Below are 19,194 nucleotides of genomic sequence, written 5' to 3' on the forward strand. Positions count from 1 at the left end.
AGATCTTGTTTCATTTTTCTGCAAATGGATCTCCAGTTTTGCCATCAGTTTGCTAACATTTTGTTTGGAATTTTTGTATTTATGTTCAGAAATGAGATGAACTTTTCTTTCGTATGATGCCCATGTTGGGTTTTGTTATCATGAAATGAGATGGGCAATATTACCTCTTTTTTTGCTCTTAGAAGATTTTCTGTTAGACTGGATTGTCTTCCTTAAAAGTTTGGTAGAAACCACTTATAAAACCATCTGCATCTTAAGTTTTGGAGTTTTTTTATTTGGTTTTAAGGTAAAATGTTTCACTACTACGAACTTCTTTAATGGATATAGAACTTTTTAACTGTTCTGTGTTTTTTCTTGGGGGGGTGGACTTTATTACATTTTTCTAGAAATTTTTCCATTTCATCTGAATTTTCTAATTTAAATCACTTTTTTTTTAACTTCTGCAATGTAGGTAAGTGATTCCCCCCTTTAATTCTTGATAATGTCTATGTCTTGTTTTCATGATCAGTTTTATAAGAGGTTTACAGTTTTATTAACTTTTTCAAAGAACCAATTTGGCTTTGCTAATCCTTTTTGCTTTGTTTCATTAGATTTACTTTTATCTTGATCATTTCCTTCTTTCTACTTTTATATTTTGCTATTTCCTTTTCACTTCTTGACATGGATATTTAGTTCATTAATTTCTTTTCTAATATATTCATTTTAGGATTACCTTCCAAGTACTGCTATATCTGTACCCTAGAGTTTGTTTTGTTTTTTCAGTTTGTGGTAAAATACATATAACATGGAATTTACCATTTTGACCATTTTTTAAGTGTATATGATTCAGTGACATTAAGTATATTCACAGTGTTATGTTTCTGTCACCACTATCTAATTCCAGAATGTTTTCATCACCCTAAATAGAAATTCTGTATTCATTGAGACATAATTGCCCATTTCCCCCTCCACCAGCCCCTGGTAACCTCTAATTTACATTCTATCTCTGAATTTACCTCTTCTGGATATTTCATATAAGAAGAATCATACAATATTTGTCTTTTTGTGTCTGACTTACTTTACTCAACATACTGTTTCCAGGGTTCATCCATATCACAGCATGTATTAGAACTTCATTTCCCTTTATGGATGAATATTATTCCACTGTGTGGATATACCCCATTTTGTTTATCTATTCATCTATTGGTGGACACTTTTGCTGTTACATCTTTTGGCTATTGTGAATAATGCTTCAGTGAACATTGGTGTACAAGTATCTTTTTTTGTGTCCTTGTTATTAATTCTTTTGGGTAGATACCTAGAGTGGATCTGGTAATTCTGTGTTCAGCTTTTTGAGGAGCTGCCAAACTATTGCACAGGGGTCAGCACCTTTTTACATTCCCATCAGCAGTGCACCAGGGTCCCAGTTTCTCCTCAACCTCAACAATACTTGTTATATGGGGGCTTTTTTGATAATAGCCATCCTAGTGGATGTGAAATGGTATCTCATTGTGGTTTAGATTGGAATTTCCCTAGTGACGAATGATGTTAAGCATCTTTTCCTGTGCTTATGAGCAGTTTTTCTATCTCCTGTTCTTTGCCTATTTTTTGATTGGGTTGAGTTGTTATCTTTTTGTTGTTGAATTGAAGGAGTTCTTTATGTATTATTGATCTTAAACTCTTATCAGATACATGATTTGCAAATATTTTCTCTCATTCTGTGAATGGTCTTTTTACTTTTTTATTTTTTGATGTTTAATACTTGTGTTTTATTTTTATATTTTTTTGTGTGCTTGTCAATTTCTTTTTTTATTTAACTTTTTATTGTGATTTGGGTGAAAGTTTACAGAACAAATTAGTTTTCCATTAAGCAGTTCATACACATGTTGTTTTGTGACATTGACTGCAGTCCCCACAGTCTAACAGCTGTCTTCCAACATCCTCCCTGTGGTTACCTTTTCCCTATGTCCTTCTTTCCTATGTATCCCTCCTTCTGAGCTTCCTTCCTTGCCAAATGCTGTTCTTCTGATCTCCCTGGTTGATTGTCCTAAGGACTGCACCTCCCTCGTGTAACGTTCACTTCATAGGCCTGTCCATTGTTTGGCTGAAAGTTCAGCCACAATACTCTCATAAGTACATTTCTAGGCCCAGAGGATGATAGGAGTCAAGTCTTCTACCTGTTTTTAAAGTGGATTGTTTGTCTTTTTTGATGTTGAGGTGTTGATGCTTTTTAGAAATTTTAGAGATAAGTCCCTTGTCAGATATGTCATTGCTAATATTTTTTTTCCATTCTGTAGGTTCTCTTTTTACTCTTTTGGAGAAACCTTTTGATGCATGTAGAATTTAATTTTAGAAGGTCCCAGTCATCTAGGTTATCTTCTGCTGTTTGTTCATTTTAGTTATGTTTGATAGTCTATTTATGCTATAAATTAGGGCCCCTAAATTTGCCCCTATTTCTTTCTTTGATAAACTTTATACTTTTAGGTCTTTGGTCCATCTTTAGTTAGTTTTTGTGCATAGAGTGAGGTATGGATCTTGTTTCATTTTTCTGCAAATGGTAATCTTGTTTTGCTAGCACAATTTGTTAAAGAGACTATCTCTTCCCCCATTGAATGGTTTCAGCCCTTTGTTAAAGATCAGCTTTCCATAGGTGGATGGATCTATTTCTGGATTCTTAAGTCTGTCCCACTGGTTTATCGTTGTACCATACCAGGCTGTTTTGACTACCATGGCTGTATTTTGAGATCAGGGAGTGTGAAACCTCCCACTTTGTTTTTCTTCAGTAGTGCTTTGTTTATCCGAGGTCTCTTTCCTTTCTATAAAAAATTAGTGGTTGGTTTATCCATATCCTTAAAGAATGTTGATGGAATCTGTATCCGAATTACATTGAATCTATAAATTGCTTTGGGTAGTTCTGACATTTTCACAATGTTCAGTCTTCATATTCATGAACATGATATATTCTTCCTTTTATGTGAGTCTCTTACAGTTTCATATGTATGTTTTATAGTTTTCTTTGTAAAAGTCATTTGTGTCCTTGGTATGATTTATTCCTAAGTATTTTATCTTTGTGGTAGCTATTGTAAATGGTATTGTTTTCCTTATTTCCTTTTCAGAGATCTCTTTGTTGATGTAGAGTAATCCAGCTGATTTTTGTATGTTGATCTTGTACCCTGCCATTTTGTTGAATCTTTCAATTAGTTGTAGTGGTTATCTTGCTGAGTCTCTTGGTTTTTCTATGTATAGGATCATAAGGTGGTTTGCTTCCATAAAGATTTACAGCCTTAGAAACCCGACGAGGCAGTTCTGCTTTGTCCTAAGGGTCACTAGGAGTCAGAATCAACTCAATGGCAGTAAATAGGTAGCTAGAGAGGGTAATAGAGGTAGTTTTACTTCCTCTTTGCCAATTTGGATGCCTTTTTTTCTCTTTCATGCCTTATTGCCCTGGCCAGTACTTCCAATACGTGTTGAATAGAAGTTGTGATAGAGGGCATCATTGTCTGTTTCCCATTTGCAAGGGGAATGCTTTCCGTTTCTCTCCATTGAGCATAATGTTGGCTGTTGGTTTTGCATATATGCCTTTTATTATGGTGAGGAATTTTACTTCTATTCCTATTTTGCTGAGAGTTTTTATCAAAAATGGGTGTTGGATTTTATTAAATGCCTTCTCTGCATCAGTTGATAAGAGCAGGTGGTTCTTTTCCTTTGTTACATTTATATGATGAATTACATTGTTTTTCTAATGTTGAACCATTTGTGCATACCTGGTGTGAATCCCGCTTGGTCATGGTGTATTATTATTTTTTGTATAGGTTGGATTTTGTTGAAGATTTTTGTGTCTATATTCATGAGGAATATTGGTCTGTAATTTTCTTCTTTAGTGGTATCTTTGCCTTGTTTTGGTATCAGTGTTCTGCTTGCTTCATAAACTGAATTTAGGAGTATTCTGTCCTTTTCTATGTTCTGCAGTAGTTTGAATAGGATTGGTGTCAGTTCTTCTCTGAATATTTGGTAGAATTTATCCAGTGAAGCCATCTGGGCCAGGGCTTTTTTCTGTTGGTAGGTAGGTTTATTATGACCTGTTCAGTTTCTTCTTTTGTTACGGGTCTGTTCAAATTTTCTGCCTCAGTCAGTGTTAGTTTAGGTAGGTATTGTGTTTCTAGAAATCTGTCCTTCTCTTCTAGGTTTTCAAATGTGTTGAAATACCCTTCTTTACACTGTCCTGATATTATCCTGTTTATTTCAGTTGGCTTTGTTGTGACATCACCCATTTCACTTATATTTCGTGTTATTTGCATCTTCTTCTCTTCCTTTGTTAAATTTGCCAATAGTTTGTCAATTTTATTAATGTTTTCAAAGAATCAACTTTTAGTCTTGTTGATTCTTTCTATTGCTTTTCTGTTTCATTTATTTCTGCTCAAACCTTTGTTATTTCTTTTTTGCTAGTGACTATGCACCTTTTTGGGATGTTGGGTTAAGGTGTTGATTTTGGCTCTTTTTTGATGAGTGTATTTATTGCTATTCATTGCCCTCTGAGCATAGTTTTTTCTGTGTCCCAAAGATATTGGTATGTTGTGTTTTCATTCTCAATTGATTCAAGGAATTTTTTAATTTCATTTTTTATTTCTTCTATAACCCAGTAGTTTTTAAGGAGGGTATTGTTCAGTTTCCGTGTGTTTGCTTTTTTTCCATTGATCTTCCTAGTGTTGATTACTAATTTTATAGCATTGTGATCTGAGAAGATGCTTTGCATTATTTCGATGTTTTTAAATTTATTGAGGCTTGCTTTGTGGCCTAACATATGGTCTATTCTGAAGAATGTTCCATATGCAGTAGAAAAGAATATATACTGTGCTGATGTTAGGTGAAATGTTCTGTGTATATCTGTAAGGTCATATTGGTTGATTGTATTGTTTAAATCTCTTTTTATTGAGTTTCTTTCTAGTTGTTCCATCCTTCATTGAAAGTGGTGGACTAAAGTCTCCTGTTATTTGTAAAGTTGTCTATTTCTCTTTTCAGTTCTGTTAAAGTTTGATTTATGTGTTGTGGGCTCTTTAATTGGGTGCATAGATAATTATTATGGTTATGTCCTGTTGTTTGATTGATCCTTTATTATCTGTGTCTCTTATGGGTTTTTGTCTTAAAGTCTATTTTATCAGAAATTAATATTGCCACTCCTGCTCTTTTTTTATTGCCATTTGTGCACACGCGTGTGTGTGTGTGTGTGTGTGTGTGTTTCTAACCTTTGATTTTTAGTCTGTATTTTCCCTTTTTTTCTAAGGTATATTTCTCGTAGACAGCGTATTGATGGGTCATGTTTTCTTATCCATTCTGCAACTTTCTGTCTCAATTGGTTCATTTAATCCATTTATATTCAGTGTAATTATTGACAAGTATAGATTTACTCATGCCATTTTGTTATGTGGTTTTTTTTTTTATGTTGCTGATTTCTTTGTTCCATATAGTTTTCTGTGGTAAGCTCATTTTGTTTATGAATTTTTAAAGTCATTTCCTTTGTTGCTTTTGTTTTAGTATTTGCTAAGTATTTGGATCTTCCCTCTTTTTTATTTTAATGAGAAGATTTATTAATGTTCATTAATGTTCTTTGAGGTTACCCTGTGATTTATTATTTTCTTCCCAAGTTTAAAATAGTCCATTCTATCCCCAAATTGTCTTGCCTTCCTTTCCATTTAGAAGTTCTATAAGTATACTGTTTATTCCCTCTTTTTGCTTTGTATTTGTCCTTATTTACAAATTGATGTCTCTGGTTCCATTTAAAAAAATCTTGTAAGTTTATATCTGATGGGAGCTCTGGTGGCATAGTGCCTAAGGCATTTGACTGCTAACCAGAAGGCTGGCAGTTCAAACCCACCAGCTACTCCTTGGAAGGAAGACTGGGCAATCTACTTCCATAGTGATACTGCCTCAAAAACCCAAGGAGAGGTCGCTGTGGGTTGGGTCCAACTTGACAGCAGTGAGTTTGGTTTGGTTAGGTTTCCTGCTTTCAGGATTCTTTCTTTGTCTTTGGTTTTAGAAAGTTTAATTATGATGTGTCTTGGTAACTTTATTTTCAGTTTTATCCTGTTTGGGATTCATTGAACTTCTTGAATGTGTATCTTGTCGTCTTTCACCATATTAAGGAAGTTCTCTTCCAACAAATCTTTGTCAACTTTCTCTGTGGTTTTACTTGTCCTTTCCTGTTTTGGAATTCCAATCACACATAAGTTACTTCTCTTGATGATTTCTCACATATATCTTGGACTTCATTTTCCTTTGTTCTTTTTTCTGATTGTTCCCTTAACAAAGTAGTATTGAAAGATTAGTCTTCATTCTTGCTAATTCTGTCTTCCATTGATTCAGTTCTACTCCTTTGCCCTTTCAATGTGTTATCTATGAAATCTTAGCATTAATTAATGCATTTGTATTTGCTGTTTTTGTATGGTTTCTAATTTTTCATTAATTTTGTCAGTTCTTGTATTTTTTCCAAAGTTCTTCAAGAGTTTTATCTGTTTTGCTTGATTTTGTCAGTGTTTTCCTGGATCTGTCTTCTCAGTTCTTTGAAGGTACCTAAATATAATTCTTTTTAATTTCTTATCAGGTAATCCAATACCATTTCTCCCTCAGGGGGTTTTTCTGTCTCTATATTGTGGTCCTTTATACTATTCTATCTTCATTCTTTGTGTAAACTGGGATTGTCAGTTGTCTTTGAGACATTGTATTGTCATTGTGTTTGTATTTAATTGATGATTGTGTGTTGGTGTGATTCACCCAGGTTTGTTTTGTTTGCTTTATTTTATTTTGATATACCTGAGCAAGCAGGTCTGGTGTGCTACTCTGTTCGCTAGTTTGGCAGCACTTAGGCAATCACCCCATTTCCTGAAGGGTGTGACAGAGGATGAGAATGTGTGTACAGATCTGTGTTAGCTGTTTATATAGAGCAGCTGGGGGAAGGTTGGGCTGATATAGCTGCCATCTATCATTGTTCACTTGATGTAGAAGCAGATGGTGACTCTTACCCAGTGGGTGGGGCTGAAGAGTTGTGGATGTGGTTGCTTCATGTGGGCATAGTTGCTGTCTCCTGCCAGGTGGAACAATAGGAAAAAAAATGTTAATAATAAAAACGAGAGAACAAACAACAACAGCATAAACAATGACAAAAAGAAAATTAAAAGGGAAAAAAAAAGAGAGTCAAAGAGAAAAAGAAAAAAAAGTCTGTGGAATGTGGAAAAAAAAGAAAAGAACACAAGAGAAAAAGAACAGTAAAGAAAACAGGAGAAATAAAAAAAGAAATACAAAGGATGGGGAAAATAAGAAATAGAAGAAAGAAAACCGAAGGGAACAAGGAAAAAGAAAAAACAATCAGTGAAGGTAAGAAAAGAAAAAATAAAAAGAGGAAAACAAGAATAATTAAAAAGGAAACTGGGGTTAGGGGTTAGGGGACAGGGAACCTGGGTGGTGTTCTATTGCCAATCAGGTAGCGGGGAGCAGGACATCTGGTTGCAGAGGAAGTTCCTGCCAACCCATAAGGCAGCTGGAGGCAGGGCTCCAGGTCCCAAAAGGGATTCCTACTGTCCCAAAAGGGGGCTGAGTATAGGGCACCTGGTCCCAGAACTAGTTCCTGCCTACCTAGAAGGCAACTGGGGGTGTTGTTCCTGATCCAAGATGAGTTCCTGCTGGCCCAGAAGATGTCTGTGGGCATGGTGCTTGGACCCATAAAAAGTGCCTGCTGGTCCAAAAGACAACTGGGAGCAAGACACCTGGATCCAGAGGGAGTTCCTGCCAGTCCAAAAAGCAGCTGTGGGCAGGACGTCTGATCCCAGACAAAGTTCCTGCTATCTCAGAAGGCAACTGGGTGCAGGGCCCCAGTCCCAGAAAATGTTCTGCCATCTGAAGAGGCAGCTGGGTGTAGTATGCCTGGTCTCCTACTAGCCTGAAAGGGTTCCTAGTCCCGAGACTAGTTTCTGCCTGCCCAGAAGGCAGCTGTGGTGGCAGAGCACCTGGTCTGGGATGGAATTCCTTCCGGTCCAGAAGATAGGTGGGAGTTGGCCACACCTCCTTTCACAGGGAGGTTGTGAAGAACAAGGGGAATATCACACCTTTCTGATCGTCAGCCACCAGTGTGGTTGCCCATGCAGTCCTTGGCACACAGACCCAATTATCAGGTTTCTGCCCAGATTAGAACACTGCTTGCAGATAATCAAAATGACTGTGCTGTCAGGCCAGTCTATAGTCCACAAGTCTATTCGTCTCCTTATTTGCTGTTTTCATTCAGTTTCTTCTACTCAAAAACCAAACCCACTGCCATTGAGTCGATTCCTACTGAAAGCGACCTTACAGGGCAGAGTGCAACTGCCCCATAGGGTTACCATGGCTATAAAACCTTATAGAAGCAATTTGCCTTATCCTTCTCCCATGGAGCAGCTAGTGGGTTCAAACTGCCAACCTCTATTTCACTTCTTTATCCTTCCCTTTGGGCTCAGGGTTCCAGGATTATCATCTATGTTGGTTTCTCACCCCTTTCTTGTAGAGGGTCTGGGTAGCTTGTCAGTGTATCCTGCCACCTTGCCAGAAGTCTCTTTTCATTTTCTTGATACCATAGTTTTGATAAGAGTATATTCATCAGTCATTCAAATGTATAATATATTCTGATACCTGATATGCTTCCTCTTAGATCAATAGATTATTCAGAATGGATTTTTTCATTTCCAACCATAAATGGGTTTTCTAGTTTACATTTTATATTGATTTCTAATTAATTATATTGTAGTCAGAAAACATGCTGTATGTGAGTACAGTGCTTTGAAATGTAGGAGGTTTATTTTTAATTGTTCAGTTTGTTACAAATCCTGAATGGAAATAAATCTGCCTAAAATTCAGAATGACTATGTTAATTTATCAGCACAAAATAGAATTCAAAATTTTTCAAGTGAAAAAGCACTTAGCACTTAATCTTTCCTTTGACTTGAAGTAATTTTAGTCCTTTGAGCCCTACGTAGTTGGAAAAAAGAGTACCACATGTTTATTTGCTCAAACACATCCATCTTATTTGACTATATTACTTTAGCCAGGGTCACTCAGTCTTTTATCAAGCTTTAAAATATAGTCCATTTGCAGTAAGAAACCCTAATAAAAATCAACTGCTTCTTGGTATTTCTCCAGGGCCGAGGTATGAAGAAGCAGGTCATTGATGACTTCATCACCCAAAACAAGTACCTCTTGGCAGCCAGGCTCACCAGTCAGAAGTTGTTCCATGAACTCTGCCCTGTGAAACGGTCTCACCGACAGCGGAAGTAAGGACTCAAAGCTTTGTCTCTGTTTGTCATTTCGATAGAAGGACCATGTTACATTTGACTACAGGGTGATTAAACATCTACTCTGTGACAGACTTTATTCTTCTTTTAACAAATAGTGACTTATCAACAGTAGTTGGGTGTATTGGTCCAGGGACCTTAGGACCAAATGGTTGGCTGTGCCTGTCTAGGAATCAGAGGAGAGCTTCCTGAGATGTAACACACTTCAGCTGAGACCTAAAGGATGAGTAGGCATTAGCTGGGTGAAGTGGTAAGGTGTCAGGGAAAGATCAGATCACTCTAATGAAGAATGGAGCAGAGAGAGTTAACATCCCCACTAGACCACTCCATCCAGGATGAGTGGTAGGGAGGGTCCAGAGATGAGCCAGGATGGTGATTAAGCAGTGGGGAAGCAGAGTACTGAAGAAATGTTACAGCAGTTCAATTTCTCAACTGGGAAATGAGAAGGCTAAAGTATGCTTATTCAATGAAGCATGTGAAAAGTTATCTGTAAGATGTGTAACAAGTCTGCAAATACAGGGAAAATACTTACACCTTACTCAGATTAACAAATCAATAGCTTTAAATTCAGGGCTATTTCATCTGTAAAAGGTGTCCAGAGATGGAAGGAAAACATATTGATCATATTATTTGAAAATATAGCTAAAATATTGTTGAAAAGAAAAATTTACCCTATGTTTATACACATTTTGTGTTCCTTTGTAGTCTAAAAGAGAAGCAGGAAAGACTTTAATTAGATTAAGAGAATATCATCCTAGGCTGTGAGGATTGTTGTTTACTTAGACTGCAAAAAATATCGCAAATCCAAGTACTTTTCACGTTTTTACCACTGCCACCCAAGAACAGGCCACCATCATCTTCCATCAAGATCACCACGGTAGCCCTCTAACTGGTCTCCTGCTTCCACTCTTAATGCCCTCCACTCAGTTCTCCACACATCAGCCAGTGATCCTTCTAAAAATAGGAATCAGAGCAAGTCACTATCTCAGCTTTTCTGCACTTGCCAGTGTCTCTGCCTGGAATGCTCTGACCCTGTTTACTCTTGTGGCTCACTTTATCCAGGTCTCTGCTTAACATCGCCTTCTCAGGTGATGTTTTCCTGACCAGCCTCCCTATGGGGCATGACTCCCATTCCACCCTGGTCTTATCCTTTCTCTTTTGTGTGTGTATGTATGTATTATATGGCACACTTGTCACTACCTGTTATGGTAGGTTTTATATGTTGTCTGTCTTCCGCAGTGGAATATAAGCTCCATGTGGGCTTTGTGCTTGGCATGTAGCAAGTGCTCGATACATATCTGGAAGAGTGTGTGAATGAATAGCTAAACTTGCCACTGGAACCATTGCAGTGGAAGCCCCTCAGAATGAGGCTCAGTGGTATCTGCCCTGAGCTAGATTCCACCACCCTACCTGTGGTGGAAGAATGGGAATAGATGGCTTCTAGAAGGCCCTTCTGAATCAGGGATCCAGTAACCATTGCCTTAAAGGAAATTCCTAAATGGCATGAGGAAGTTAGGTTTGGGGAACACATTATCAGTCTGGGGAAGGAGCATGTCACTAGTTACTTGAAATCTTTTATCACCAGGGACTTTGCAGCATACAGCTTTTGAGATACAAAACAGATTTGCTTATATAAGTACCTCCTCTTCTTTACTAGAATAAATGCTTACTGGGGCAGGTCCTGGTCATGGCCTCAGGGATTGGTTATAAACTTTTCTGTTTTGTTGCCATGCAGGTACTGTGTAGTTTTACTGACTGCCGAGGCTACCAAGTTGAGTCAGCCCTTTGAGGCTTTCCTGTCCTTTGCCCTGGCAAACACGCAGGACACTGTGAGATTCGTGCATGTCTACAGCAGTCGACAGCAAGAGTTTGCCAACACCTTACTACCAGACAGTGACGTGTTTCGAGGAAAATCAGCGGTGCGTCATGGGGCCTCTTCTGACCCCAAACCCTCACAAGCAGGTGGCACTGGATTCTATCTCCTTCCTCAGGAGTTTGAATACAAATTCCAGGGAATCTATAACATTCTGTTGGAAAGCCCACTCTTGTAACAGTCTTTCACCCTAGTCAGTCACATCCTAGATTTTCCACTTTCGGCATCTTTCCTGTGAGTAAAAGTTAAAGCACGTCAGTCCTTTTCACTTTTTTCCCTATTTCACCTCTAGTTGTGCAGTATCCCAGTTTGTAAAGTGTTCCTTAGATCACCAATAATATGCCTTGGAAACCTCCCCTCTTTACTTCTGCCTCCCTGACTTCATCCTCCCTTTCCTTTTGTCATCCTTTTGAATCATGGAATCCTCATTTTTTGTAATCTCTGAAACACAGAGGTTTCCTCTGTTACAATGTTAACTTAGAGGTTATAGAACAAAGACTGTTGTGAAAAAAGTTTGCTTTAATTTTTCCCAAAAACTTTGAAAAGTCACCACAAAAACAATTTGTTCGAAAAAAATTTTCATTTTTTTCCAAATACTTTATCACTATTTGTGTTTGAACTTATTACAGACTTCACTAGATCCTTTTTTTCATCCCCCCTCGGGGGGAGAAACCCAGTCAGTTACCATTCCTTGGAGATTTCTAATGTGTTTTTTTTTTTTTTGCCTTCTGGTCCAGGTGTCTATCTTAGAAAGGCGCAACACAGCAGGAAGGGTGGTTTTTAAAACCCTGGAAGATCCCTGGACTGGGAGCGAGAGTGATAAGTTCATCCTTTTGGGTTATCTCGACCAACTGAGGAAAGATCCAGCCCTCCTGTCCTCTGAAGCTGTGCTTCCCGACCTGACCGATGAACTTGCCCCTGTAAGCATCATGGCCCAGCAAGGTTGAACAGCTGGCAGCATTCTTGGGCTCAGAGAGCTGGTGATGGGATTTTTGCTGAAAGCAGAAGTTCAGCAGCAGTGCTGTGTTGTGGGCAGTGTGTCTCCAGAACATCTGAGCGAAGGAGTGCTGTCAGCCCTCTGGGGTTCAGTCCTCACCTTCATCCATTCCCTTTCTCTCTAGGTGTTTCTACTTCGGTGGCTCTACTCTGCTTCTGAATACATCTCAGACTGCTGGGATAGCATATTTCACAACAACTGGTAGGAATGTTGCTAGGGTGAATTTCTGTTTCTCTGTGAATACCAGTGTCAGTATTTTTCTTTCGGAAAGAGTCTACCCTTCTTTAATTTCAGTACTTAATCAGATACAGGCAAGTGGAAGAATGCTTAGACATTTTCAATAACTCTTCCCCTTTTTCTTTCAATAACTTCACTTTTTTTTCGTATTTGCTGACTGACCATTTTTTTGCTGCCTCAGAAAGGTTCCTCCCTGTTGCCCTTCCGGATAGCAGAGTCTAGGGCTGCCCTCTTCATCCGGCACCTCTGGGGCCTTGCATAGGACCTACACACATGGAGTCCAGTACATAGATGTACAAGTGAACAGTGAGCAAATCAGAGTAGAGACATTCCACTCCCACCCCACGGTTGGGGCTGAGCTCCTGGAGGACACAACCACATGTCTGTGATTCCTGGAGCCTCACCCCACACCTCAAAAATGGCAGGGGTGTGGTGGATGCTTGTGGGTGAGAGAAATGTTAGAACACGGTCACAGAGGAAATCGTGGAAAGTCATCTTTTCTCCATACTCCCACTCCTCTGGGCCACGTCTCCATGATTCTTAACGGGAAAAATGAATAAATAAAATTGAGGAAATACTTCCCTAGCCTTTTTAATCACTGATGCTACCTTCCATATTTATTATTTAAATCCTTTATTATCCATCCCTTTCATTGTTTCCTTATGCAAAATTTATTATAGCCGTTGTCACTGAAATACAAAGTCAAACTTTTATAATAAGCTATCTGAATTAGAACAGTAAGGGAGAAAAATCTCTACCTTCCTCTCTGCCAGCACCAAACCAAAAAACCAAACCCCCTGCCATCAAGTCAATTCCAACTGACTTGCCCAAAGGGGCAGGAAGGCTACATCTTCTGACCTCCTCTAACCCTGCAAGAGGAAGACAGAATCACCACAGCTTATCCCTTCTAGACCAGACATGCCGCCTCCCTCCAGCCCTTTCACCAACCTTGACACCAACCGTTTCTCCCACAGCACCCACCACCTCTCTGCTGGGTTCGATAATTCACTGCATTGGCCACACAGAACTCACAGATTATGGGGCTTATTAGGGAAGCAACAGGCTACAATTCAAGTTCAGGAACACACTCAGTCTCTCTCAGCCTGCTGTCTCTCAGCCGACAGTCTCTCTCAGTCTCTCTCCCAGTAGTGCATGTCTCTCGGTGTCTCTCTCACCACAGTGCGTGTCTCTCAGCAATGCGGGTCTCTCACATCTCTCTCTCTCTTAGCAATGCGTGTCTCTTGTGTCTCCCAGCTAGCAGTGAGAATTTTTTCTGCCTCTAGGAGGGCTCCTTTTGAGCCTGGCAGAGTGGCCAAACTCAACAATCTCAACATCAGAATTTTATACACCTGAGAGAAAGCAAGCTCCCCAGAAAATTACTGCTCCAACAGAAATACCCCAGGTGGATAACTTTAACAGTCAGGAGCGACTCAGTTGCTCATGGCAAATTCCACTTAGGAGTTTACAAAGACTTATAGCTACAAAAGCCACACTATGTAATTTACTACACTGCACCAGCTCATGTTGAACCTAAGGGACAGAGTAGAACTGCCTCATCTCTCTCCCATGAAGCAGCTGGCCAGTCTTAGCAGCCAAAAGCTTTAAACACTGTGCCACCAGAGCCCCTCCACCACCACCATAGCCCCCAAAGCAACTCTGTTGGTTTAAAAGTAGAAAATTTTATTCAAACAGTATGACTTGGTTTGGGATTTTTTTTTTTTTTTTTTCAAGCCAGAGAGAAGTTACTTCAACTCATTGAGATGCATTACAGCAACCCATCCTGAGCTGATCAAAGTTTGTTAACTTTATTTCAGGAGGGAAATGATGCCCCTCTTGTCCCTGATCTTCTCGGCCCTCTTCATCCTCTTTGGTACTGTCATCATGCAGGCTTTCAGGTAAATGCTTCTGTGGCTTCTCTGTGTAGTTTCTGAAAGGTGAGTCCCCAGCCTCCATGATTGTTTGTCTTCTTTTTTAAAAAACTCCTTTTTTCTTACTTTAGTGATTCAAATGACGAACGAGAGTCAAACCCTCCAGATAAACAGGAAGTCCATGAGAAGTCTGGCAAGACAGAGCCAACCTTCAGCAAAGAAAACAGCAGGTAGTGTGGACAGAGGGGCTGTTTCCCTAATAAAAGATCAAACTCACCTCCCACTGACTGTGTAGTCTAATAAAGCAGTTCATACACACACACACACACATACACATACATATATGAAACCTGGTTCAACTTCTTGTGGATATAGGGAAAAGTCACTGCTGACTTACTGAGACTCTTGGGACTTTCAGATACAGGACCTACCTATTTTCTACTTTGTAACTTCCGTTTCTTAAACACAGATTTACTGATGAAGGCAAGGAAGCAGAGAAGCATGCCTGAGAGATGGTAGATGAGCCAGAAGCAGAAAATGGTCTGTCACCATAACCATGGTGATGAATATGATCAGTAGTGAGCACACACCTCAGTGACAGGCAGTGAGTGTCTCTCTGAGACAAAGAAATCAGACTGGGTAATAGCCACTTTCTTCATTCTGACCTAAAGCTACTTCTGCACCAGCTGAAAAGCAGCATCTGAAAGGCTGTTTATGGCCAGAGATCACAAAATCAGGGTCATCCCCATCCTGCTAGTGTGTTAGGCTCAAGAATGTGAAATAACACACCCAGTCTGGTTAGAACATAGCATTTTGTTTCCACTTGCTCTTTAAAAGTAATGGCATTCCTCTGTTTTGATAACATCTGACTCCTCAATATTTCTCCACCACAGCAAGATTCCTAAAAAAGGCTTTGTGGAGGTAACTGAACTCACAGATGTAACATACACCAGTAACTTGGTACGTCTGAGGCCAGGCCACATGAACGTGGTCCTCATCCTGTCAAATTCCACCAAGACCAGCCTTCTCCAGAAATTTGCTTTGGAGGTCTACACATTCACTGGGTAAGCACCGTGTGTATGTGTATGTGTAAGAGAGAGAGAGCGAATGGATGAACATTGGATAAGGAGGCAACAGGAGGTAAATTATGTCCTCCATGACTGAGAGGAACTTTCTCAGTAAGATATTGGCTATGACCTTCCCAACCCAAAAAATCTAAGCCTTCATGGGGTGACCTTTGTTCCCTTTGACGTCATGTTCTGTTGATTGTGAACAGAAGACACTGAACTCAGTCTTACTCCCTGAGCGTTTTGAGAAAACTGGCTGTTCTTTGTTGTGTTGTTGTTATGTGCTGTCGAGTCGGACCCGACCCCTCCCTGGGTTTCCGAGGCGGTATCACTACGGAAGTAGATTGCCCAACTTTCCTTCTGAGGAGTGGCTGGTGAGTTTGAACCGCCAGCTTTCTGGTTAGCAGTCAAGTGCCTTAGGCACTACGCCACCAGAGCTCCTGGCTGTTCTTTGTTGTTGTTGTTGTTCTTGTTTGCCGTGGAGTCGGCCCCGACTCATAGCGACCCCTCCTTGGGTTTCCGAGGCAGTATCACTACAGAAGTAGGATTGCCCAACCTTCCTTCCGAGGAGTGGCTGGTGGGTTTGAACCGCCAGCCTTCTGGTTAGCAGTCAAGTGCCTTAGGCACTATGCTACCAGAGCTCCTGTGTATTTTCCAGGAGCCAGACACAGAATGACATAGGCTATACCCAGCAGGGGATGAGAATGGATGGGTAGAGTGTTGTAGCTGTTGTAGAGGCCCTCTGGCTGCCACAAAACCCTGCATTTTTTCTGTTTCCAGGCCCTAGCCAAGGCAAAGCCTTTTCCTCTCATTTGAAGTCTAATCCAGGCACTTAGGTTACTTGTGAATAAATGTGTCACAAAACACCCTAAATCCACATTCTGTTCTTCTTCCAGGAGCAGCTGCCTCCATTTCTCCTTCCTGAGTCTAGATAAACACAGAGAGTGGCTAGAATACTTACTAGAATTTGCTCAAGATGCAGCCCCAATTCCAAACCAGTATGATAAGCATTTCATGGATCGTGACTACACAGGCTATGTACTGGCACTGAACGGCCACAAGAAGTACTTCTGCCTCTTCAAGCCCCAAAAAACAGTCGAGGAGGAGGAAGCAGCCATAGGGTCATGCAGTGATCTTGACTCTTCTCTCCACCTGGGTGAATCTCGAGGGAAATCTTCCTCTGCCCTTGGGTCCAGGCCCATCAAAGGGAAGTTGAGCAAGTTGTCCTTGTGGATGGAACGCCTGTTGGAAGGCTCCTTACAGAGGTTTTATATCCCATCGTGGCCTGAATTAGACTGAGAGGATTTCAAAAAGGGAATTGAACTCTTCAGACTTTTTAACATACCCCTGTGAACAGGTATTTCCAGGACTCAAACTATCCCAAGGAACAGAGTATAGATTTTAGATTACTCTTCTAGAATGGCTAGAAGAATCTTTCCTTTGTCCTCTTCTAACCTCAGAGTGAAAAACATCACAAGTTTGAGTTCCTAGATCAGAATATTTCCCGTTTTTTTTTTTAGCCTCCTTTGAATGCCGCACTATTTAAAATAGTTTGCCCATCTCTCTTCCTGTGTTGTCCCTGTCACATGCTCACACCACACTCCCCTACCCTGTCTGTTATGTTGGAGAACACAGGGCTCATGCTGCAGCAGTGCCTGGACAGAACCACCGGAGCCTGGGGTGCAGCTCAGGCACTCTCCCCACTCCCCGTGCTCCGGGCATCCCCCTTCGCCCTGCTGAGCTTTCGCTGCGTGCATGCTCTAGCATTGGAACCCCTCACAGCAGCTCTTTAGGCCCTGCATCTTGAAAGAGGCCCCAGTTCCAAGCAGTCTTCTATCTTGGGGGTATCCTTCTACAACAGCTTGACAGCCACCATTCTCAAGGATGGGGGTATGGGGAAGGAGGTGCTGTGCATGTGGGTCTGGTTTTCTTCCCAAGAAGAGAGCAGGGAGGGCTGGGCAGTGGCTGGTGGCTGCCGCACTAGAATGCCTCGGTAAGAGTTCCACTGCTGCCACCTCCGCACGCAGCAGAGCCAGGGGAGGGGGCTGCACAGCAGGAAGTACTATATGACCTGCAGCCACTGACCCATGTTTTCTGAAGTCTTTCTGCCTATCAATTTTTCAGTGTGGATATTAGGAGCCATAACTTGTAATCTTGTTCTCTGAGCATAGAGATAAGCTGCTATGAGCCAGTAGATGTTAAACTGAAGACAAATGCATCCCACGTGCAGTGAGTCAGGCTCAAGGACCCTCTCTGCCCTCCAGGGTTGTCTCTCTAGTAAAATACCGACATGTCTTTGTATCAAGGAACTTCAAATGCATCAACGATTGTATTTTGGACACTGTTATCCCAAAAGTGCTGTATCTTCTAGTCCTCTGGTGATGGGAAAGACAAGACTTGTTCTGGATACCTGTTTTGCAGAAGGGTTATTTTCTAGCTGCTGGCCTCTGTATGGAGATCGTCACTGTTTTCACTCCTTTCTGACAGCTGCTTTACGAGTATCGGGGTCAGGCGGATCAGCAGCACCCAGCTTGCTGAGCTCCGGTGTTTAATGGGCCTAAGGCTGGAGCAGACCAGCCAGTCAGAGAGAGTAGTTTGTTTTTTTAGCGTTTTCTTAATCAGGGCAAAACCACCGATGGAGTTTGGACAACTTCAAAGAGTGGTCTGTTCAAATATCAAAGCAAATTATCTTTTATAAAGTGAAGGGTGAGAATCAGTGATGAGACTTTGACTACCTTGGTATTTATTTATTTAATCATAATTGCTTTAAACTAAACCATTTGGATCCTGAACAATTTAAATATTGGGCTACAGTGGTAAGTAATAAATTATTTCAGCCAGGAATTCCTATAATTTTCATGGAGTCTATAGCTTTATTTAAAAAAAAAAAAATCACTGCCAGTCTTTGTTCTTCCATATGATCCTCTACAAGTGGATGGTGGCTCTGAATACTATGACTGTAGCAGCAGCCAATCAGAAACAGTCAAGGGATTCATTTGGGTTTTTAACGGACTGGTCCTCAAAATTATTCTCTGGGTCTTTTATAGTAGATTGCTTATGTGAATAGTATCTTTGTTCACTGGTAGGTTTTTTTTTTTAATTTCTGGTACTAATGATATTCCCAACCTTGATTTGTAAAAACCAAAATCTCCCCAGGTTTGTCTTTACTACTAAAATAGAAAGCACCTTCAGACAGCTGCACCTTCCATTTGTACCAGCAAAAGGAAGTGGGGATAGGATTGGAACCATTCCTAGAAAGTGTTTCAGTCGAGCTGAAACACCAAGAGTCTTCTGCTGCTCCCAGAGGAGACCCTTTCCAGTCTTCTGGGACTCTAGAGCCCTTTCTCAGTGAACTTTACCCTTGGACATCCAAGCCTTTCCTCCTGAACATTGTTTTTGTAGATTTGTTTACTTTTGTGTCAGATGTATGAGCCACTGTCCTGCTCAGCCAGTGCTCCCGTTTCTCATTCTAATGAATATCATTGTACAAAACCCAATTTTGGTTTAAGTGAACTTCCTAGTCTTCAAATATCTTGAAGCCATCAACAATGATTTTTTTTTTAGCAGTGGGTTTTTCTGGTTGATACAGATTATACATCATGCTCAGCAGATAGGGTGAAATGGCAACTGGCCTAAATATGGGAGTAGAACATACTCCCATCTCAAATAGAACTTTTTAATTGCTCAGGTGTTGGTTGCACAGCTGGTCTTACATAAGGTCAGCTCCAGCCAAGCAGCCTTTCAAGGAGCAAGACCACCCTGACTTCCATCAGGTACCAGGGTCCCACTGCCATCATTGACTGACCATGAAAACGTCGTCATTTTCAGATAAATAGGTTGACTTGCCCCCCATTCTCAGCCT

At 40.5% G+C, this 19,194-nt stretch overlaps 1 protein-coding gene across 1 annotated transcript in view; it reads left to right on the forward strand.

Moving 5' to 3' along the window:
* The window catches only part of DNAJC16 (DnaJ heat shock protein family (Hsp40) member C16), a 58,192-nt gene extending 41,561 nt beyond the window's left edge, over positions 1 to 16,631 (forward strand). Inside the window, exons 7-14 of the mRNA XM_007950761.2 lie at positions 9,139 to 9,269; positions 11,026 to 11,209; positions 11,901 to 12,083; positions 12,285 to 12,361; positions 14,212 to 14,292; positions 14,397 to 14,495; positions 15,159 to 15,329; positions 16,229 to 16,631. Coding sequence (XP_007948952.1) covers positions 9,139 to 9,269; positions 11,026 to 11,209; positions 11,901 to 12,083; positions 12,285 to 12,361; positions 14,212 to 14,292; positions 14,397 to 14,495; positions 15,159 to 15,329; positions 16,229 to 16,631 — 1,329 coding nt within the window. The remainder of the gene's footprint in view (positions 1 to 9,138; positions 9,270 to 11,025; positions 11,210 to 11,900; positions 12,084 to 12,284; positions 12,362 to 14,211; positions 14,293 to 14,396; positions 14,496 to 15,158; positions 15,330 to 16,228) is intronic.
* Positions 16,632 to 19,194: the final 2,563 nt, after the last annotated feature.

Source organism: Orycteropus afer, unplaced genomic scaffold (assembly GCF_000298275.1).
Source record: "Orycteropus afer afer isolate SDZICR_OR568_19922 unplaced genomic scaffold, OryAfe1.0 scaffold00288, whole genome shotgun sequence".
NCBI classification, from domain to species: domain Eukaryota; kingdom Metazoa; phylum Chordata; class Mammalia; order Tubulidentata; family Orycteropodidae; genus Orycteropus; species Orycteropus afer.